The sequence below is a fragment of the Tilletiaria anomala genome, assembly GCF_000711695.1.
Source record: "Tilletiaria anomala UBC 951 chromosome Unknown K437scaffold_4, whole genome shotgun sequence".
Taxonomy (NCBI): Eukaryota; Fungi; Basidiomycota; class Exobasidiomycetes; order Georgefischeriales; family Tilletiariaceae; genus Tilletiaria; species Tilletiaria anomala.
Genome location: NW_013547018.1, coordinates 53,516 through 73,901, shown reverse-complemented (window position 1 = coordinate 73,901; position 20,386 = coordinate 53,516). Strand labels below are relative to the sequence as shown.

General features: G+C 57.4%; 9 protein-coding genes across 9 annotated transcripts; 4 read left to right on the top strand and 5 right to left on the bottom strand.

Annotated features, from left to right (window-relative positions):
• Positions 1–64: 64 nt before the first annotated feature.
• Positions 65–931, top strand: K437DRAFT_115339 (uncharacterized protein). The gene is made up of 3 exons (XM_013390452.1): positions 65–615; positions 673–858; positions 921–931. The coding sequence occupies exons 1-2, from the start codon at positions 179–181 to the stop codon at positions 704–706; spliced, it is 471 nt and encodes a 156-aa protein (XP_013245906.1). The 5' UTR covers positions 65–178; the 3' UTR covers positions 707–858; positions 921–931.
• A 1,760-nt stretch (positions 932–2,691) lies between these two features.
• K437DRAFT_266004 (uncharacterized protein) lies at positions 2,692–4,194 on the top strand (the record flags this gene model as incomplete). The annotated part of the gene is made up of 1 exon (XM_013390451.1): positions 2,692–4,194. One exon carries the CDS (start codon positions 2,692–2,694, stop codon positions 4,192–4,194), a length of 1,503 nt encoding a protein of 500 aa, XP_013245905.1.
• On the bottom strand, positions 4,188–5,573 carry K437DRAFT_253389 (uncharacterized protein). The gene is made up of 2 exons (XM_013390450.1): positions 5,083–5,573; positions 4,188–5,016 (listed from the first exon to the last, which is right to left on the bottom strand). Exons 1-2 carry the CDS (start codon positions 5,429–5,431, stop codon positions 4,280–4,282), a joined length of 1,086 nt encoding a protein of 361 aa, XP_013245904.1. The 5' UTR covers positions 5,432–5,573; the 3' UTR covers positions 4,188–4,279.
• Positions 5,574–5,694: 121 nt separating this feature from the next.
• K437DRAFT_253388 (uncharacterized protein) lies at positions 5,695–9,536 on the bottom strand. The gene is made up of 3 exons (XM_013390449.1): positions 8,010–9,536; positions 6,805–7,925; positions 5,695–6,732 (listed from the first exon to the last, which is right to left on the bottom strand). The coding sequence occupies exons 1-3, from the start codon at positions 9,216–9,218 to the stop codon at positions 5,757–5,759; spliced, it is 3,306 nt and encodes a 1,101-aa protein (XP_013245903.1). The 5' UTR covers positions 9,219–9,536; the 3' UTR covers positions 5,695–5,756.
• Positions 9,537–10,462: 926 nt separating this feature from the next.
• On the top strand, positions 10,463–12,450 carry K437DRAFT_115257 (putative aldehyde dehydrogenase). Its single transcript, XM_013390448.1, has 3 exons — positions 10,463–10,542; positions 10,617–11,207; positions 11,297–12,450. Exons 2-3 carry the CDS (start codon positions 10,701–10,703, stop codon positions 12,371–12,373), a joined length of 1,584 nt encoding a protein of 527 aa, XP_013245902.1. The 5' UTR covers positions 10,463–10,542; positions 10,617–10,700; the 3' UTR covers positions 12,374–12,450.
• A 72-nt stretch (positions 12,451–12,522) lies between these two features.
• Positions 12,523–13,458, bottom strand: K437DRAFT_231078 (DUF788-domain-containing protein). Its single transcript, XM_013390447.1, has 3 exons — positions 13,357–13,458; positions 13,023–13,264; positions 12,523–12,927 (listed from the first exon to the last, which is right to left on the bottom strand). The coding sequence occupies exons 1-3, from the start codon at positions 13,357–13,359 to the stop codon at positions 12,600–12,602; spliced, it is 573 nt and encodes a 190-aa protein (XP_013245901.1). The 5' UTR covers positions 13,360–13,458; the 3' UTR covers positions 12,523–12,599.
• A 364-nt stretch (positions 13,459–13,822) lies between these two features.
• K437DRAFT_219554 (oligomeric complex COG6) lies at positions 13,823–16,182 on the bottom strand (the record flags this gene model as incomplete). Its single annotated transcript, XM_013390446.1, has 2 exons — positions 13,823–15,757; positions 15,823–16,182. The coding sequence occupies 2 exons, from the start codon at positions 16,180–16,182 to the stop codon at positions 13,823–13,825; spliced, it is 2,295 nt and encodes a 764-aa protein (XP_013245900.1).
• Positions 16,183–16,601: 419 nt separating this feature from the next.
• On the top strand, positions 16,602–18,048 carry K437DRAFT_289642 (ApbA-domain-containing protein). Its single transcript, XM_013390445.1, has 2 exons — positions 16,602–16,848; positions 16,922–18,048. The coding sequence occupies exons 1-2, from the start codon at positions 16,768–16,770 to the stop codon at positions 17,960–17,962; spliced, it is 1,122 nt and encodes a 373-aa protein (XP_013245899.1). The 5' UTR covers positions 16,602–16,767; the 3' UTR covers positions 17,963–18,048.
• Positions 17,961–20,337, bottom strand: K437DRAFT_271851 (uncharacterized protein). The gene is made up of 2 exons (XM_013390444.1): positions 19,750–20,337; positions 17,961–19,672 (listed from the first exon to the last, which is right to left on the bottom strand). Exons 1-2 carry the CDS (start codon positions 20,130–20,132, stop codon positions 18,028–18,030), a joined length of 2,028 nt encoding a protein of 675 aa, XP_013245898.1. The 5' UTR covers positions 20,133–20,337; the 3' UTR covers positions 17,961–18,027.
• Between the last annotated feature and the right edge of the window lie 49 nt (positions 20,338–20,386).

The following is a 20,386-nucleotide window of genomic DNA, read 5'->3' as shown; positions in this document are numbered from 1 at the left end:
AGCGGTCATGTTCCGGGGTCTCCTGGGGTAGCACTGCTGGCGGGACGCAGAAGGGAAGGAAGAGGCGCAAATGAAGAAGGCCGAATCACTACAGCGCTAAATTGCACTCCACAGCACCCATACAGACACGTGTGAGGCGGGGAGGGCAGGAGAGGGATGGCAGATCGCATGGCGCGAGATGCGCCGTTCAGAAGAGTTAATCATCAGGGGACAAAGTCGCGAGCCCCAAGGGGGGAGGGTGAATGAAAAGACGCATTCTTGCTCAATGCTGCGTCGCGCTAGGAAAGAGCCGACTGATGGATATTCGGCTCATATTCGGCTCGCCCCGATGTGTCGAAGTGCTCATCACCGGATATGGTGCATGGGGAGGGAGCCAAAGGAGACTACTAGAGGTTTTGCAGACTGCAGAAACATTCATCGGATGAGTGTATGCCTGAATGCATTGGGCTGCGTTGGAGTGGGGGGCGGGGTGAGGTTAGGAACGATGATGGAAGGTTGCCAAGTGGAGATCATGCGGACGCACCCGGCACGCAGCCTCTCAACGCCTCATCCGTCCCTGCCCTCATCAAGATTCAAAGCCTCTCTTCAACGTGTATGGTGGACAGTTGTGATTTTGTGAGTGGCTGGATCAGGAAGATTCGGGTTTGCCGTTGCTCATATTTTGCCGAATAGTGACTTAGACCCACATTGCCAGGGGGAACAGTGAGACCTCGCTAACAAAGAAACCCGCGAGCTAACACCTGGCAAGAGGCACCTCGAACGTTGAAGACTTCAAGGGGCCAGGTCGCTTCCCACCTCACCCTGGGACACAGCCAAAATCGAAAGGAATGGGAACAGGCGCCGCACAGCACTATGCATGTACGTCAGGCGTCCTCATGAGCATGCAACAAGGTGTGTGCTTCTGACCTTTGACGCTTCAGCCATGCTGCCTATTTTGGCACTTCTCAGACCAGCATTTTCAGCCTTTGCACCACTCCATCACCGAGCGGCGTGCCCATTCTCCTGGGAACGGGAACAATGCATCCTTGTTGGAACTTCGAGGGCCGATGCATCCAGCCATCATCCAGTCAGTGAGAGCATTTTATGCATATGCCCTAAAGGCAAAGGCCAAAAGCCCCACAGGGCAGCTGCAAAAGAGTTGCGGGCCAAGTGGGATGTAGACATACATAATGTCCCACGCTAGTTGCCAAAAACGTATCAAGGCACAATGCGCCCACAGGTGCAGCACTCTGGAACATTGGCAGTTTCACTATTTTTAGTCTCTGTTCCTGCATATACGGGTTACATTTACATTACATTGCGGTGATTCGGCTTCTCGGTCCGGCGGTAGTGAGCTACTGCCGAGCATGACGGGCGGGCATTGCGCAGGCCACTGTCTGCCCAGTACCATACTCTGCAACGGTATGAGCGAATCTGTTCCGCCAGGGCTAGCCCGTGGCGTCAACCAGGCATCAAGTACTCCAGGCAGGCGCCAGCCACTTAAGCCAGGGTCAGCCCTGGTATTACAAGTACGTACCGGCAATCACCAGATGTTGGTCAGGTTTTCTGTGTGTTACAAACACATACGGTAGGGAGGGGGCAGGGCCCATGTCCGCCTTGTGCACACCTACATCACCCTTTGTGTGTGGACATGCGGGAAGCGGTGCGGCCAGATGGACAAAGCAGGACCAAACGTAGGTAAACGCCTACATGTTTAGCACCTCCAGCACTCCATGCTCCGTTTCTGGCATCCCAATCCCCCCCCTTCCCACGCAACATGAGGGCGAAGCAGTTCCTCATGCAAGCGTTTTCTATCATTATGGCGACAAAACGTTGAGCTTGTTGTGCCCCAAGAACGCTACTTGCTTGTAAGCGCGTTTACCCTTGAGCTTGGAGCTTGCAGTTGTGCAGAACTCAGAGATTTGACCATATTGTGTTGAAGGTGCTAAACTGTAAGGGCTCTTCATGTTGCCTTGGGATCTTTGTCACGCACCGTCGTGTAATCGCCTTTTTGAGGCCATTTCTCTTTCTGAGGCGCTGGTACGACCCCCGCGCCAAAGTGCTCATAAGTTATCGTGCTTCTGGGGTTTCCGCCCGAGGCCCTCACAGTTTCCAGGTCAGCTTTAAGTATCCGACAATCCGCACTCCATGCTGTCGCAAGGCTCGCAATAGTATCGCAAGCTCACGACTCGCAGCGTCTGTCCAGGTCTTTGTCCATGGCCGGCATTCACCATTCATGCATTATGCATTCATGCGTTCATGTAGACCTGTACGTACTTTTATGTTCTTTCGTGGCTCGTTGGTCTGGTCAGCAGCGCTTGATGCACTTCCCCCTTCTGGGGTTAGTCTATGCGTTACGACGAGCACTTTCATGGGTGTAAAGACTAGGAGACGAGGGTACTGTGTAGACGGTGCTTCAGCCACATCCCTAGGTCCCTCTTATTTCATGTAGTTGCCTTGGGAATTTGCGCACTCGACCCACAATTTGAATGTCTATCATCGACCTCTGGCTTGTTAGTGGGTGCAGCATTATGCCGCTTCAGGTAGCGCTCATAAAAAGCCCCGTCTCTCACTTATGCTGACCGCTGGTCATCGCCCGTGACCAGCTATACCACCGTTCAGCACCGAGTCAAGTCGAGCAGTGAAACGAGCCGGGGCACCGAACTGGTCTCGTCGCCCATATGCTGTAGTTTCTTCAGCAGTGATCAGGTCATGTCTGACCTGAGGGACCGATTGCGCCGTCTAAGAGAAGCAAGCGCAAGTGCGGCAGCAACTGCATCGAAGCCGGCGCAATTATCGTATTCATCCTCGAGCGCGCACCTAAGTTATATTCGAAGTACTCAGCCTTGCGAGCAATTAGCGGCTGCAACTTGCCGGCAGGACGAAGCTCAAGACGTAACCCTTCGGATCCAGGATGAGGTTGATTTCGAGGCGGAGCTTTTCCATAGCCGTGACTCTTCCATCCCCGACTACCTCAGGGACACTTTAGCTGATGGGGAGGACGGCGCAACGAGCGACCACAACGCTTGCTTTGGAGATTGGGCAAGAACATTCAATCGAGAGTTGAGCATCGCATCCAAAAGCTCTCAATTGGACGCCGAGATTGCATTTACACAGTGGCAGGAATTGAAGGCCCAGGATTTCAATGCTGGTGTCGCAGAGCTTGCAGAACCCCCTTTGGCATCAACATCTAAGACTGTGCCGCCAAATAGCGAGACGAGCAGCAAGCTCATCCTAGAGAACGAGGGTCGGCCCGCCTTGCAAGCTGGCTTGTACGCCGAAGCGTCTCAAGGTGGTGCAACCATTGACCTTGAGGCCTGCCTGGCAGATGCGATGGAGGGTGGGCTGGGAGGCCCCGAAGACGCCTCAAATGAAGAGTTCCACGTCGATGCTCCGAAAGAAGGCGACGACACAGACAAGGAGGCTGATGAGCTCGTTGCAAGGCTTGTGAAGCTCCGAGGCACGCGCAGCCCCTCCCCACCGGTCGAAAGTGCGTTCCCTCCTTGTGGTTCATCAGTCACGGATGAATCGTCTAGAGACAATCTGGCAGCTGCGGCGATGCTCAAGCTTCCATCGGCACCGACTTCTCATCCCAACTTACAAACCTCCTCTAACTTCTTCTCGTCACAAGATGAGGGGCTTCCATCCGATCTCTCATCCTTTTCCAAGCTGGTCCGTCTGAATACCACAAAAGCAGATCCTGGGTCTCTCCAAGCACGTCTTGATGCACTGAAGGCAAATGAGGCTCGAGCGAGGCCAAAATCGTCTGCTCCGAAATGGTCTCAGGGCTCGACGAAGGCTGAAATTCTGAGCGGGTTTGGTCTTCCCTCAACACCAAAGCATCCCGTCCATCCTAGCACATGCAGCTTCTCGGCAGACAATTATAGTTCATCGTTCGTCTCGGGCGTGTCGTCTCGGCTTGCTGGCAATGATAGTGATTACGATGACTGCGGTACCAGCGGCGATAACGACGAGACTCTCTGTTGGTGTGAAATATGCAATACCGACGCTACATTGCGCTGCACAGGCTGTGACGGCGACTTATACTGCGGCGAGTGCTGGGTGCAAGGACACTCGTCCATGGCGCGCAACGAACTTCGAGAGCACAAGACTGTAGAGTTCACGCCAAGACGTCTTAGGGGCAGGGCAAACGGGAGGTGCGATGACGAGCAGTCGCATGGCGCGGCGAGAGGACTTGCAGACTTGGTGGCGTAGCACATGTCTATATCAGGCGGACGATCTACAAATCTATTGTATAGTTCCGAGCGTGAGAATTTGCCTCACTTGTAGGAGTCAGGGCTCAAAGAAGCAGCCACCCGGCGAATGCCGTCAAAGTAGCGGTTGCCACGGCAGAGACAATATTGACTGCGTTGTTGCTCAAGACGTTGGCGCCCGTCATGACAATCCAGTCCTCTTCATCCTTTCCGTAAGGCGAAAGTCTTTTTGGATCAGCAGGCCCACCAATCAAAACCTGTTTGGTTTCGCGGCTGTACCAAGTTCGCTGGAGGGTTGCTCCCAGGACAGAATCGATCATGCTTCCTGTGAAGCCGGCGAGGCTCCCGAGCAGTGCCAACTCGAGCCCCCTAATGAACACAGGTCTGTCGGATGCTCTACAGTGGAGCAGCACGTCTGCTGCAAAAGTGACCAGGCCGATGAACAGTCCGCCCGCTGCGCTCCATCCCGTCCCAATTAAGCTTACTCCGCCGTTGGTCCCCGGCGGTACGATGCGCGCAAGATTGGTGATGAGCCGTGGCGGGCTGCGTGAGAGAATGCCTAGCTCCGAGGCCAGTACATCACCCATGCAACACGCATAATGGCCCAATGCGAACAGCAGACACATTCGCGCTGCCACGACGAGATTAGGGGATGGTGTTGCATTCGCCAATGCGGAGCTGCTGAGGGATGAGCAAGGTAGAACGACAACGTCGCCTAGAAACGCCTTGCTCCAATGCTTCCCAAATGCATTTCGAACCACGTTGCCTTGTAGCCCTCGCTCTGTCGAAAACAGCAGACGATATGTGGCCGCTGCCACAGCAGCTGCAATACAGGAAGCAGCCCCGTAAGAATCTCAATTAACCATGCAATTTTAACAGGGCAGCTCACCTGGTAGTGCATTGCAGAGGACCTGCAAAGCATCTCGTTGCCCTCCCGTACTTGCTTTGTGACCATGCCCTTTGCTACTGCTCGCCTTTCCTTGATGCTGTTCACGTTCGAGCTTCGCTTTGACGCCCGCCTTGACTTTGGTTGCCCGTGAGCCGACAATGTAAAACGCTAGCAAAAGATAGCCAAACGTGGGATTTGGGTTGGCTAGATGCGCATAACCCATCAAGGCAGCAGCGAATCCACCCGACAAGGCCAGACTGCCTTTGGCAACGCCTTGTACCGCCAACACGATCGAAAGCGCCAAGGCGACAGGGTGAACCTCGAGATAAGGTTCCGCTGGCGTCGACATGGTTGATGCCTTCACGAATGTTCGGCGATCTAGTTTGCGTCGTTCCCTTTCAATTGCAAAGATTCATCCAGCAATTTGTCGCTTTGTCGAAGGAAAGGCAGTGAAGGAAAATCCTGACGTTAGTCATCACGCTTTTATGGATCCAGATTGGGTGCAATTTGCAAGCGGGCTGCGGATGTATCGTGGCCCGTGTGACTTCGGCACGTCCATGATTACAAATTGCAGCATTGCTCCGCTCGGAGCATTTTGAACGACAGACTGGATACTGCAATCTAATCCCTTCTTGCGCATAAAGTCTGTATATGGTACATGCTCCGTCGTCGCTTCAACTTTCTGACTTGGCGTCCTGCCATGACCCTCCACTGCCTGCGTCATCGCCCTCTTCATTGCCGACATCGAACAGAAGGTCCTCCTCGGCTCTGCGCTTCTCATCGTCGTTGCCAGACGAAGACGGGATCGCGGGATCGCGGTCACCTTCGGGCTCGTCGCGGTAGCGCTCCGCGGTGACTGCACTGGTCGGCGTGATGGCCGAGCCGGGTCCGCCAATGGAGAAGCGCGTGTCGCCTTCTTCTTCCTCCTCATCGTCGTGATAGATGCCACGCGCGAGTGACGTATGATGGCCAGACTGGTTCTGTTCATCGTCCTCTTCCTCGCTAGCAACATCGCCACAGGCGTCATACAGCTCCTTGGTGCGTGCGCGCTTCGAGCCGCGCGTCTCACCACCAGCACCGCCGCCACGTTCCAGCGATCCCATCGCGACGTCTTCGTCCTCGGGCACGAACTCATATCTGGCCGAGCCGCCCGCACCACCACCACCTGGCGAGCGCTTACGCCGCATGACAAAGAAGGCGACGACGCTGCCTGCAAAGATGAAGACGACACCCGCAGCGACAAAGAGCCACGTGCCGCTGTTCTTGCGCAGGTTGGCCAGATAGCCCGTGTCAGCCTTGGGCTTCTCTGGTTGCTGCGTCGTCGGGTCAGTCACCATGCCATTGGTGAAGTCCTGATGCGACTCGCCGTGCGCGGTGCCATGATCGCTGGGAAGGTGCGCGGTGGGCTTGGCGTGCTGCGTGGTGACGGATGCTTTGGCGCTGGCACTGACGCTGCTGGAGGCAGATGGATAGCCCGGCAACTCGATCTGAGCCTCTTTGCTACCCGGCGGGAAGGTCCATTGCTTTGCTTTGGAAGGGTCGATACTTGCACCCCAGAGCATCATGGACCACGCGAGGAAATTGCCAGTCTGCTTGGGATGCGAGCGGTCGAACACCTGGATCTTCCACTGTCCGATTGGGTTCTCGTCCCTGTGAGGCCCAAGACACAGAGGAGTAAGCGCTTGCAGCAGTCTAACCCCTTGCACAAACCTCAGAACTCACCAATGCTTCAGTGTCATGAAGCCCCAACCGGGGAAGCCCGTTTTGGCCCCGTCGAATCTCCTGGGCCTGGCAAGAACGCTCTTCGTGCCGTGCGGGCTGGTCAGCTCGACCTGCACGTCGCCTCTGCGCTCGTGGGTAATCCAGACGCGGACTGTGATGTGCTCAAGGGTCTCGAGGTTGTTCTGCACCAGGAGCTCCTTGGTGACGTTGAACGTGCTCTCGACGCCCCCTTGCTGAATGAGCGTGCGCGTCGGCTCGATATCGAGCTTGGGGCTTTCGAGCCACGCTTGCGCCTTGACGAGCTTGTGGCGCTTGGCCTCCTCGATGAACGCGTGCGCGTCGATTATGCCGTAGCCGTACTTGTGGTTGTAGTGACGCCCCGCCTGCGTCTGCTGCCAGTCCTTGTCGGTCGGGTTGATCATCTGCGCGCTGCGCACAGCGACGTGCTGCATGTCGCGCCATGTGAGTTCCGGACGCGCCTCGAGCGCGAGCGCAGCGATGCCCGCGACGAGTGGCGCCGCAGCGGAAGTGCCGCCGTGCATGGTGGTGCAGCGCTGTATGCCGTTGCGCGTGACGTCGGTCGTGTGGATGTGATCGCCGGCGCCGGAGGACCACGAGGTGGCAATGTTAGCGCTGCACATCTCTGAGTAGTACGGGTGCTGCCCTTCGCGGTTGACCGCGGCGATGGTCATGGTGTAGATCGAGTTGGTGTAGCCGTCAAAGTTGCACTGGTCGTCTGCCCCGCCGCCATTGCCGCCGGCAAAGACGAAGATGCTTCCCTTGCCAGCGCGCCCATTCTGCACGCCGTTGAGAATCGCTTTGGCGATAAGACCTTTGGGCGCGTCCATGCTACGCCCATCGTCTGGCGGGCCCCACGAGCACGAGTACACGTGGTTCTGCTGGTAGTCGTAGTTGAGTGCCGCCGCTTCGTCGACGTCCGAGATGGGCCCAGAGAGGATGCGTAGACCGGAGACGCGCGCCTTGTACGCGACGCCAACGCCACAGCGGTCGTTCTTCACCGCGGCGATCTCGCCAGCGCAGCGCGTCCCGTGCTGGTCTTCCGGGAGGCGCGGCTCAGGCAGGGGGACGTGGTTGTTGAAGTCATACGACCCTTCGGCGTACTGTTTGGATGGCGTGCGAGCGAGTCGAAGTTCAGAATAAGATCCGCGCAGCGTTCCATCCAGGGGCTGCAAGCATGGACTCACGAAGTTATCCTTGAGGTCGTCTGAATACATATCGATCCCATCATCGATCATCGCGACATTGACCCCCCTACCAAAGATGCCTTGCTCCCAAACTCCGGAGATGTTGAGGTCGAAGCCGATGCGCTTGTCGTTGGCAAGGTGCCACTGCTGTGCGAAGATGGGGTCGTGGATGTCGAACTTGTCCGCGATGCGCATCGTCGGCGAGTCTGGTATCAACGGCGGACGGCGGCGCGTGAGCGCAGCCAACGCTAGTGTAGAGTTGCAAGACGAAGCTGCTTCGTCGCCACCTTCTCCGCTGTAGTGCCGGCGATCGACAACTCGACTGCGCGTGATAAACCGCGGTGTCCCTGCTTGTGCTGCTACAGGCGCATATGCAAGGAAGTCAGGGTCGTCCCTCGGGTCGGGACTGGCACCCTCTGGTGCCGGAATGTGGCGTGGCCATGGCAGCCGCGCGGCGCGCGGGTCAAAATCCGCGTGGTCCCTTTGCATTAACGGCGTGTCCGCGCCGGCATGATGCCCTCGGTCGTAGAGGTGCGGTGTGTCCCACGGAGAGTAGATGGCGTTGCGCTTGGTGCGCTGCCGCGGTTCTTGCCGCTCGACCGAGCGGATCGCCGCCGCCGCCGCTGCCCGCTTCCCCAGCTCGGGCCTTGTCTTGAGCCCGTCCCAGCGCTTCAGGACGGGATCTTCATGCAGTTCGTAGTCGATCCAGCGCCTCTCCCCGTGCCCATGTATCTCAAGCCCTTCATCCGTCCGAGCGACGAGCCCCTCGGCACTATTTTGCGCCTGCATCTGCGCTTTGGGAAATCGCACGAGCCAGTGGCCCTCGAGCTCGCCGATACGCTCGACGAGCTCCGCACCAAGCGCTACGGCGACGTCGAGCGGCTGAAAAAGACCTGTTTCTGCGGGTGCCAGCTCGACCGCGTAGTAGTGGTGACTGTCGTACGTGCGCGGCTGCGGGTGATGCGGCTGGCGCACGTTGCGCGGATCGAGCTCGGACCTCGCTCCTTCAGCGCTGGTAGCCGCTGCTGCGACGCTACTAAAAGGCGTGCTGAGCTGCGACGACGAAGACAGGGAGAGGAGGAGGAGTAGCACAAAAAGTAGACTGGACACCTTTCCTGCCCGCGCATGGCACCTCGGCGTCGTTCTGGCAGGGGGGACTGCTGAAGAGTTGGGCGACCCGGCGGCTTCCAGCATGTTGGCAGAAGGCATCACTGCTGCTGCTTCTATTCGACCGCCTAGCGTCGGTCGCTTCGGCAAGGATGAGTCTGCTGCGTCTACCCAGTCCCGCTATGCGACGTGATTGCCAATGTAACAGAACCGAGACGGTTGTGCCAGCTTTCAATGGTAGAACATGTGTGGGTGCGGTGGGCATGTGGAACACCTCTGCCGCTTTGCAGAGGGTGCGTTGAGAGGCAGTGCGCTTGAGTTGACGCGGCACTGGAGCAGTCAGTGTGTGTCTGCTGGAAGGGGAAACAAGTGCACCCGATTCAGGCGGCCTGCCAACCCACGGCCCCGCCGACCAGTCGGGGCCGCACAGGCGATAGTGCGTCTGCGTCCTCCTTGTGCCACACCTGCCTGCTAGAGTAGAGGTTGATGCTCACATCTGACACTCCTCTCCCTTCCTCTCCTCTGCACTGTGAGAATCCGAGCAGGGACGTCCCTCCTGTCCGTATGTGATGGGAGCTCTCGTTCTGCCCAGCATTTAGCAAGCAGCGCACCAACGCTGAGCAAGCGGGTGCGTGCGGCGGACGCGCTGGTATCCTCGCTCTGCTCCACACCCAGCGGGGGAATGAAAAGAAACAAAGATGAAAATCCAATCGAAAAAGAAAGAAAGAAACCTTCCGCGTTCCGAGCGAGAACGTATTCAAGAAGAACCAACAGCGAAGGACTTCTCGCTGGACAAACGCAGCACCACCCAAGTCGCCCCCATCGCCATCGCCGTCGTGGTCGCAAGCAGCTACATCAGCTCATACCCGTCGCCAACAACATTTCCCTGACCGACCATGCCCCAAACTGAGGAAAAGGAGAGGAAGCCTGCTTGATTCCAGGCCATCGCTAGAGTCTGCGCGAGCCCGGTCGATGCGCCTGCTCCGCAGTGCTGTCCCAACTCGTCAGCCTCATCCCTCTCTGTTGGTCTCTGCCAATCTCCGCCGAGTGGTCGTTGCCTCTGGCGCCGTCAGCAGTGGGCCAAGTGCGTATCCTGCGGGCGGTAAACGCAAAAGGCAACACCCAACCAGCACAGCTTCATTTCTCGGTCGCTCGCAGACGCACAGGGTGAGTAGCACTTGACACGCGCCTCCTCACTCGGGGATGACAGCGCTGCCCGCCGAAACGGGGATGTAGCATGAGCTTACGACAAGGGCCAGGAGGACAGCATGGAAAGAGAGGGATGGGATGGCCGAAAGATGAGACAATTCTTATTACATTGAACAATCCAACTCCTACCTGCTACCAAAAGTGGCATTGAGGAAAACATGATTAATCACACTCTGACACGAACGACGCCTTGGGATCGACAACTCCGCCTGGGCCTGCACTCTTTTCTTGGATTCCTGCATGCCAGATGTAAGCATTGCTGACGCCTGCAATCTGCTTGCACACTGTCAGATCGCCTCCCTCCTTGTGCCACATCTATCGGAGAATCGCACATTGTGCTGGAGCTCCGCATCACAGCGCCCCTGTCCACGCAATATGAGCACCTCGCACGCGCTCTGCCCGGCTGTCGCCGAGCCGACGCTCTTCATCGCCGGCGAGTGGGTGCCCTCATCGTCGGGCGCACGGCGTGCGACGATCAACCCGGTGGACAACTCAGTGATCCAGCACGTGTCCGAGGCGTCCGTCGGCGATGCTGAGCGCGCGGTGAGCTCCGCGCGCGCCTTCTTCAACACGCACGTCTGGTCGGACCATACGCGCACAACGTTCGGCGCGCGCTGCGAGAGCCTTGAGCGCATCGCCACACTGCTGCAGCAGCACAAGGATGAGCTGGCGCGCGTCGAGACGATCGATACGGGCAAGACGCTCGAGGAGAGCAAGGTCGACGTCGACGACGTCACCACCGTCTTTCGCTTCTACGCGCAGGAGGCGCGCAAGCTGGACCAGCCCAAGCAGGTCAAGCATGACGCCATCCCTGAAAGCGCCAACAGTGTCATCTCGCACGAACCGGTTGGTGTATGCGTGCTGATCACGCCCTGGAACTACGTGAGTCGTCTTAGGCGTGCTCTGCATCGGCGTGACTTTGCCCCACGCTGACTGCAAGCACGCTCCTACTTGTGCTATCTCCGCACTAGCCGATCCTGCAAGTCTGCTGGAAGCTTGCGCCGGCGCTAGCGGCAGGCAACCCGGTGATCATCAAGCCGTCCGAAGTGACGCCGCTGTCGACGATCTACCTCGTGCGCAAAATCCTACTCGACGCCTCCGTCGGCATCCCCGCTGGCGCGATCCAGCTGTTGACTGCGTCCGGCGCTACAATCGGCGACGCGCTCACGACGCATGCGGATGTTGACCTGGTTTCGTTCACCGGCGGTCTCGCGACAGGGACGCGCATTATCGCCAGCTGCGCCGCGGGCGTCAAGCGCTGCTGCGTCGAGCTCGGCGGCAAGAACCCGCACGTCGTCTTTGCCGACGTAGCAGGCGCACAGGCCGAGCGGAGCGGCATGGGTCTCGACTGGGCCGCCGACATCGTTGCGACCGCGTGCTTCCTTCACTCGGGCCAGGTGTGCTCGAGCGGCGCGCGTCTGATCGTCGACGAGAGCATCGCCGACGCGCTCGTCGCCAAGGTTGTTGACAAGGCGCGCAACGTCCGCATGGGCGACGGCCTCGACCCCGCCAGCGAGACTGGCCCGCTCGTTAGCGCCGAGCACGCTAGGAAGATTCAGGCGTTTGTCGAGCTCGGCAAGAAAGAAGGCGCCAAACTACTCGTTGGCGGCAGCCCGCCGGACCCGCGCCGATTCCCGCATCTCGCTAAGGGCTGCTTCTTCCTCCCGACCGTCTTCGACCACTGCGACCGCAGCATGCAACTCGTGCAAGCCGAGACGTTCGGGCCGATCCTCACCGTCGAGCGCTTCCGCGCGGGCGACGAGGCGACGGCGCTGGCGCTGGCGAACGACACGCGTTACGGCCTAGCTGGAGGCGTCCTGTCCGCCGACGTTGCGCGCGCGCGCCGGTTCGCCGCCAAGTTGCGCCACGGCACCGTGTGGATCAACACTTATGGCAGCTACACCGCCGCCGCCGAATGGGGTGGCTTTGGCATGAGCGGCAACGGTCGTGAGCTCGGGTGCAAGGGCCTCGAGGAGTACATTGAGACGAAGCACACGTGGCATGAGACTAAACCTGCACCGTTTGCCTGGTTCAAGTCGCGTTTGTGAATGTGAAGGACACTGCCTCGTATTTTCTCCGCTGTATGTAGCATAGCATCTCCTTTCTGTCCTTCTGTCGCTGTCGTACAGGCTCATGATTGCGACTCGACGTCCATCTATAGGGGGGCGAGCGTTCGCCTGCAGATCAGAGTATTACGATGGAATTGCAAGAGTACGGTGATACGAGACACCGGTGCGAAGGAAGGATCCATGGTCAAGAACAGCACCGCCCTGCTCATCGCCGCCGCACCTGCACGCGCGGATCACCCTTCTCCTGCCGTTTCTGCAGCTTCTGCTGACGCTTGCTCATCCCTTGTGTCGCGTCTTCCTCCTGACCCTTTGCGCCGCTGTCCTTGCTGCTCTTACCGCTTCCGCCACGCAAAGCGCTAAAGATGCGAGCGAGCGGATCTCGCCCGCCGAGAACGAAGGGTACCAGCGCTTTGCGGTACAGGATAAAGATGGCATACGCTGGTATGGCCATATACAGCCACCAGAATTTGGACGAGATGGCAGCTGAAAGGACGTGGACAGCCCATGTGACATAAATGATATCGAACATGTACCTGCGGGGTGTGAGGCGAGCAAGTAGTGAGGGGAGCGACAGAGGTAAGCGTTGACTGAGTTGGACATGGATTCGCATCCCTCCACCCGAACGTACGCAGTCAGTCCCCCTTGCGCCAGATCGTCGCCCGACTTGGCCATATTCTGCAACTGCAGCCACAGCGCGACTGCCAACGCCTCCGTGAGAACAAAGTATACGACATGTCGAGTCGAGGCTGTGGAGCGATACAGCACAAAGCGGAAAAGCACGTGCATGGTTGACGAGATCAGGAAGCCATAGAGCAATGTTGCGAGCGTCGAGGCATTTTGCGACGAAACCCGCTTCGCAGCTGCTCGTGCCTTTCGGATACCAGCCATGGATCGATGGGAATGAGACATGTGACAATGTCAGTGGAGGTCATGCGTTCGGCCGTTCGCTTTCGCACACCCACCATCTTGTGTACGGCTCGGTCGGTCAGGGCTACCACATATACACCGCTCGAAGTTCAGGTACGTCCGGCCAACGCAAGGGTGAGTGAGGGGTTCCGTAGGACACTTACTTGGTCAAGGGGAGGAATGGAGGTTGCCAGATGCATGATAGAACATCTTCTATATCTCAGTCAAGAAGTGTAGAACATCAACAAACTACACATGCGTTTTGTTATTATCAAGCCGTCGTCCGAGTGCTGTATGCTTCCTTCGAGAACACTTTCGAGATCTACATCACTGTGGTCCTGATTCCAGCCATGACGTGTTTTCGCGGATGACCATGAAGGACATCAACTTCGCTGCATGCAGTTGCTCTGATCCGAGGCGAAGTTCGGGGCCCGTGGCCTCCATTCAATATCGCTACCGGTAGAAAGAGGGAGAAACGTCACGCTGCACGCAAGTGGGGGAATGCATTGATAGAGTGGAGACCTATTGCACACCGAGAAGTAGCCTGACCTCGTCCTCGCTGCGTTTAATAAGCGTCTCCTTCCACTCATACCTGTTGGACGGCTGCATGACTGCATGGACAATGTTAGCATACGCATCTGCCAGCATCTGCAGCGCAGCCTGGTGCACGTGGGACCTCGTAGTCGGCGAGGTTAACAGGGCCAGTCGCGGCGAGGACACAATGGACGGTGACGCAAGGAAACTGCCAAAGGCTTTGAAGGCGGAAGAGACAGCTTCAGGACTTGCCTGAGGTTGACGCGACAAGGCTGCGCCCGTCTCCTTGCTTGCTATCGCCTCGATGAGCGGTGCGAGGTGTGAGTCGGCCAGCAAACTCTTGTAGTGCGCCTCGACCAGTGCAGACATCTTCTCATCTTCATTGGTCTTGAGCTGTGCCCGCTTGTTCTTCACGTGCTCGTGCGGGCCCAAGATGTTTTGAATATGCTCCAGACAGTTGCAGAGGAAGAGGCTCTGTTCCCACTTCCCATCTTGTTCACTTTTGCCCTTCACCCGGCGCTCGACCAGCTGTGTGGACAGGCGCTCACACAGTGCCACCATCGCATCCACCAGCTCCTTCAAGATGAGATCGAGTTGGCGGAGCGCTTGTTCCCGCGTTTCTTTGTCTAGCAGACCGCCGCCTTCTCCAGGCTCATCAGCAAGTGAAGTCTGCACGACTGCGAGAAGCTCCTTGAGTGCAACGCCCGCTCCGGCAAGTGGCGGTGGTATTTTCAGGGAAAGGTCCAGAGTGTCATGATAGCGGGTAAGACTGCTCGCATGGTTGCGCAACGTCACGCCAAAAGCGTCGTATGAAGCGGTAGTGACGCCTTGCAGAGTCCTGCTGAGCGCTGCTTTGCTGCCGACCGTACGCGTGATCGTGAGGCGGTAGAAGTCGATCAGATTTGCCAGGCGGAAGGTCGTAACGCAGCCTTCTTGCGACCGGACGGTCTGGACAATCCGGGTTTGTAGCGGGCGACAGCAGCCTTCAAGGTTCCGGTCTAGCATCTCTCGAATGGCCCTCTCGCTTGGAGTCAGCCGCTGCGCGCCATCTTTTGCTTCTTGTGCCAGCTCAGCCGCCTGGCTCTGCTGCATGTCCAGACTGCCCTCTAGACCTCGTCGCCGCTGTCCTATCCGCCGTCCGTCCCCGCCTTCCTGTTCGCTGAAAAGGGCTGACAGGAACTCACGCTCTGAAGCGAGCGCCTGATGTACCCAGGCGAGCATGTCGCCAACGTATCGAAGCGGGTCGTGCGCATGCAGCTCTATTGGTCGTGGGAGGTTGCTCGGGGGACCTCCGCCGACAGTGAGGGCCATCTGGAAGGAAGTGGAAAGGAAAGAGGCCCGCGTGGAAGAAAGTGTCGCAAGCGCAGGTCGCAATAGGTCCTCCCTTCCTGCTGAGCTGATCCGTTGCACAGCTTGTTTCATGCGCGCTGACACTTCCATGCCCTCACGCACCGGCTGCCGAAATTCAAACGAGAGCCATCTAGCAATCTTCGCATATGCGGCATTGAGTTGGGAAGCAGTCGTGTCCATCACATCTATACCTGCCCGTATACCGCCACTTGCTCCAGTAGTGCGTTTACCGTTTTCAGGAGATGTCGAAACTTCATCGGTGACGCTCCCGCCCAGCAGGAGTTTTGCCTCTTTCCGAATCTGCTCTAACCGATCCATCACTTTGAAGAGAGCCTGGCTGACTTCCAGATCCTTGGACCTTACAAGCAGCTCTTCATCTGCTGTGAGTGTGAATCGCTCGAGGAAGAGACTGACGAGTGCATGCTGCATGGAAAGTGCGTTGCGATCTTGCTGCAAGCCTTCGGTCTGAACTAATAGATGCTTTGAGGACTGGCGGGCGAGGGAGTATTTCTTCAGAGTTTCTTCGCAAGAAGTCTTCACAGCCTCGAGCTCGTCATCAAGTGTGTCAAGTGCCTGTGTCATGTAACGTGTGATAAGATTGATAGTCTACCGGGAGGGCTTGCGGCGCTGCTACTCACAGAGACCAAACCGTGCAGGGTGGTAAGGTATTCCTTCGAGGCCATTTGCATCGATTCATTCAAGGTCTGCTCGATGTCTTTGCGAAAACTGCCAATGTCCAAGAGGTCCTTCTTATTTGCGATGCCCTTGCCTTTGCTACCTCGGCGTACTAGGGCCGGCTCTGAAGTTGGCCCAGCTGCCATGCCCGCTTGCCCCCCAGCAGCTCTGTATAGCTTGACGAGGTCGGAAAGCGCCTCGATGGTCTTCCTCGGGTCCCTCTTGGCCCCCGTGACCGCTTTACAGCGCAAAGCGAGCGGATCATAACGGCCACTGCTGCTGATGCCCCCCGAGAGACGTCGGCCACTGCTGGGTGACAGCATCGCTTGAGAGCCAGATGCCGACGACGAGGTCGCGTTCGACACGCCGTGCTGCGCCGCTGCCGACGGCCCAGCTTCAGCGAGGTCCGTCATGTCGGAGGGTTGCGGCGCGGTGATAACGCAAGTACAAAGACCCGGACGCTTCGTTTGATCCCCGTCAGAGAGCAACCATTGATCTTCACCGTAAAAGCGAGGGCCAGGCAACCCCATGCCAAGCAGGGTAACGCCATCGCCTTTCCTCAGACACATACGATTGGTTCATGGAGCACCCATTGCACACGAGAGGTTGACATCAGATCAACGGAAGTTAGAACCCTACTTTCTTTCAATCGCATTCCGTATGAATACCTACGATCGCTCTTACCAATGCCGGCATTACCGATCAGTGGACCACTCCTGCGCACCAGAAGGAGCAATTCAAAGGGCTGTTCGCTTCGTGTGGGTATTGTCCAACCTGTTCGAACTCGAGCACAAGTCTGACGTCTATCCGCCTTTGCGAGAACTTTCGTCAGTGGCAACCTCTGTTCACCCTCGGCGATTCGTACCGAAAGCCCGCTGCTTTGCCTCGCACCCCGCTGCAAGTCCACCATGAACTCCCAACGAGAGATCAACATCATCTACGTCGGCGCCGGCGCAGTTGGCTGCTTCTATGCTTCACGCATGGTTCAGGTGAGACCAAGCATCAAAACAACTGCCAGGGATTCAGAGGAGACTGATATTACTTTCTTCTTTGAGGATATAGGGCGGAGGAAATGTCAGAGTCTCCATGGTCTGCAGATCAAACTACAAGGCGGTCAAGGAGAGCGGCTTGACGATGCAAACGCGCAACTTTGGCGATTACCATTTTATACCACACAGGGTCTTTCCGAATGTGCAAGTAGCTGCGTCTGAGGGTCCCGATGTAGCGGAGTCGGCGAGTAATAGCGGGAAGTGGGACTATGTCGTGGTGACGACCAAAGCTCTACCAGACATCGTGGACGAAAGTAGGACAATTGCACCCATCGTTTCACCACCCTCACCAGACGGCAAGTTTCCGGGGTCAATTATCGTTCTCATCCAGAATGGTGTCGGTGTAGAGCATTTACACCGTGAGCGGTTCCCTCAAAACCCTATCGTCAGCGCCGTCACCGTCATTAGCGCCGAGCAAGTCTCTCACGGTGTCGTTCGGCAGAACCGGTGGACACGCATCTCGATCGGCGCTTTCACGGACGGTATTGGGGATCGCCTAGTCTCGGGCGACCAAAAGGCCAAACAGCTTCACAAAGCCGGAGAAGACGCTGTTGCGGAGCTCAACAACATTTGGACGGCAGGCGGCATCAAAGACGTCGAGATGCACGATGAGAAAGGCCTGCAGCTCGTGCGCTGGCACAAGTTGACCATCAACGCTAGCATGAATCCGAGCGCGGTCTTATCTGGAGGCACAGGTAATGCGCGTATGTCGCTTGATGCGGAGCTGCGTCGGCATCTGCAAGGAGTGATGGACGAGATCTTCGCAGCGGCGCCTTCCATTTTGGGGAGGCCGTTCCCAAACTCGCTCGCCACGCCCGAGGTGATTCTCAAAAGCACTGAGCGAAACACTGGCAGCAAACCTAGCATGCTCTTGGATTGGGAAGCGGACCGACCTCTCGAACTTGAAGTCATCCTCGGCAATCCGGTCCGCATTGCAAGGTCGAAGGGCGTGGAGATGCCTCGCACCCAGTCTCTATATGCGCTCCTGAAAATGGCGCAGACGAGGAAAGAGGAGCGAAAGAAGCAGCAGCCAAACAAGCAGTCGAAATTGTAGCTGTGATATGGGAATTGCGTGCTTCTCTCTGCTTATCTATGCTACAGGTTGTAATTGTGTCTATTTCATGATCCCAAATCGCCTGCAAAGTATGCAAAGGCAACAAAGCCAATACCGTATGGTGTGGCCAACCTTCGGAGTGCCCAGCCGACGCGGCCCGAGCCCCACATGGAACTTGAGGGTGACTTGATGGAACCAGGCAAACGTTCTGAGAGGCCGCCGTTGTTGCCTCGGTACGCCTCCGGTGCAGCTGACATGTTGACAGGATTGCGCAACATCCAGCGTCGTCTCAGCGCGCGTTCCGGCGTGTCTTTGCCTTTACGCCGAGCGGCGCCTCCTTCAGCATAGCTGTCGTGTTTATGCGGAAAAAAGGGGGCGACAAAGTACGTTTGAACGAGAAGCATTGGTAACGGCGCGGGAGTGGGGTTCAAATGCGCTTTCGGTGACAAGGGAGGAAGGCGCAGCGTCGAAGCCCGCAAAGCGTGCCCCTTGAGTAGCTGCCACGCACTCGGTCTGTTCTCCAGCGTTGGAATGAAGCGTCCAGGCCTTCCATGTAAGGCCTCTCGCAGTTGTTTTGCTCGACGCACGTGCGGTGTGGGTACCACAGCTGTTCCGTTCGGTGCATGTCTTGCGTGTGGGCTCGATCTCCTGGGGCGATGAGGCGGCCCAAGACGCCCTCGAAGGCTGCTGACTCGAGCCGAGAGATCGCCAGCGGTGTTTGTCTGCCGCATTTCGATAAGCGTATTCCTACCCGATAGTTCTGCTGCTCCCTCAGCCGCCCGTACCGCTCGCGCGCCACGAACAGCAGACCGCCCGTGTCCTGTTTTGGCATTTCGTTGTTTGCGAGCTTGCGCAGCCGGTGTGAATTTCGGCTTGGATTTTTCTTCTTCCCACGCCTTACGCCCCTGCCAGATAACTTCTCGCATGAGCTCCGATGGGCGACCGAGCAGCTCATAGCTCATGGCGCCAATCGCCCCACCACATATCAAGATGAAAGCTGCCAAAAGGCGCCCCGGAATCGTGCGACTAGCTTGGAACGAATCATCGGATCTGGCGTCTTCGATCGCGATATCGCCGTCGTCAACTTCCCGGCTTGCACGCTTGTCGATTCCGACAGGGAGCGCTACTCCTTGGTTAAAGAATGCATATGTCTTGTCAACACTTATAGACGCGCTGTACGCCACGCGCCGGGATATCTCAAAGATGGCGAAGAACGAGCTGAAGCCAATGCTGTCTCTGACGAGTGAGAGCAACAAGCCAGCACCGTGTACACCGCCTCGCCAACGCTTCAGCTGGGCCTGCCACAGCTCTTTTCTCTGCTTTGCAGTCGCAGGATCCTCCTTGTTCCAGGGATTCAGCCACGACCAGCGTGCCTTTGGAGAGTCCACTTTGACTTGCTCGACGAGCTTGTATCTGCTGAGTTCTGGTGCAAATGGAAGGATTGCAGCGCGAGCCACGGCTCGCCAGGATACCCGTGTTGCTTGATGACTGGCGTGATGGCGCCCGACTGCTGGCATAGCAGCCAGAACGGTGCGCACGTTATCGAGGGGGGCCGAGATGATACACTGTGCACTCCCAGCTACGGCACCGGACACTGCTGTGATCCAAAGAGGTGACCATTGCGGTATCCGGCGACCTGCACTGTCCCTCTGTACGTCCGGCCGCGTCGGATAATATCGATTTAGAAGATGTGATTCCATCAGGGTGAAGCTGTCGAAACGAAAGGGAAAGTATGAACCAGAGTAGCACAAAGGCACGAGCAACACCTTGCGTAGGTGGCAACTTACCTCTCGAAGAGCGTGAAACCGATCAGTGTGTTGGCGATCAGCGGTGGACCAAGCAGGTGCGGAATGAAGCTCGCCTTCTCCCTGCGTATGAGCGCCCGCACATACCGCAAACTCAGCTGTTTGCCTTCCCGACGGGCCAGAGATTCCAAGATGATCCATGAGCTGAGCTTGACTGGCCGGTAGAGGCGAATCGGGGCGCGAAAGAATAATGCTACGACGCCCAGTAGGGATCGCGTCAGGGCGCTCACAAACGAGTCGGAGCGGCTCCCATCTTCGACGCCTATAGAGCCTCGAAGTCGCCGCTTCTTTGGTTTTGCGGGAGAAGGAAACGAGTTAGGCGCGTCCCCACTCGTCTTCGGGATTGAAACCGTGGTGGACGACATGTTCAAGACGGTAGCCTGTGGGCGAGCAGAACGAGTCCAGCTCCAGCTATGGCGACGCGGGTCGTCGTCGAGATTATCGGGCTATCGACATCTTTTTAAGCCGCAAATGTACTGAGCAACTATGGAAGGGAAAAGCAATCGAATTCGTTGACAGAAGCACAGGCTGAGTAGAGTTGGAAAAATGTAAGCCAGAGGTTAGGTGATGATACAAGTATGCAAAATACTCGATGCTTTGCCATCAGAGCAAGGTGATT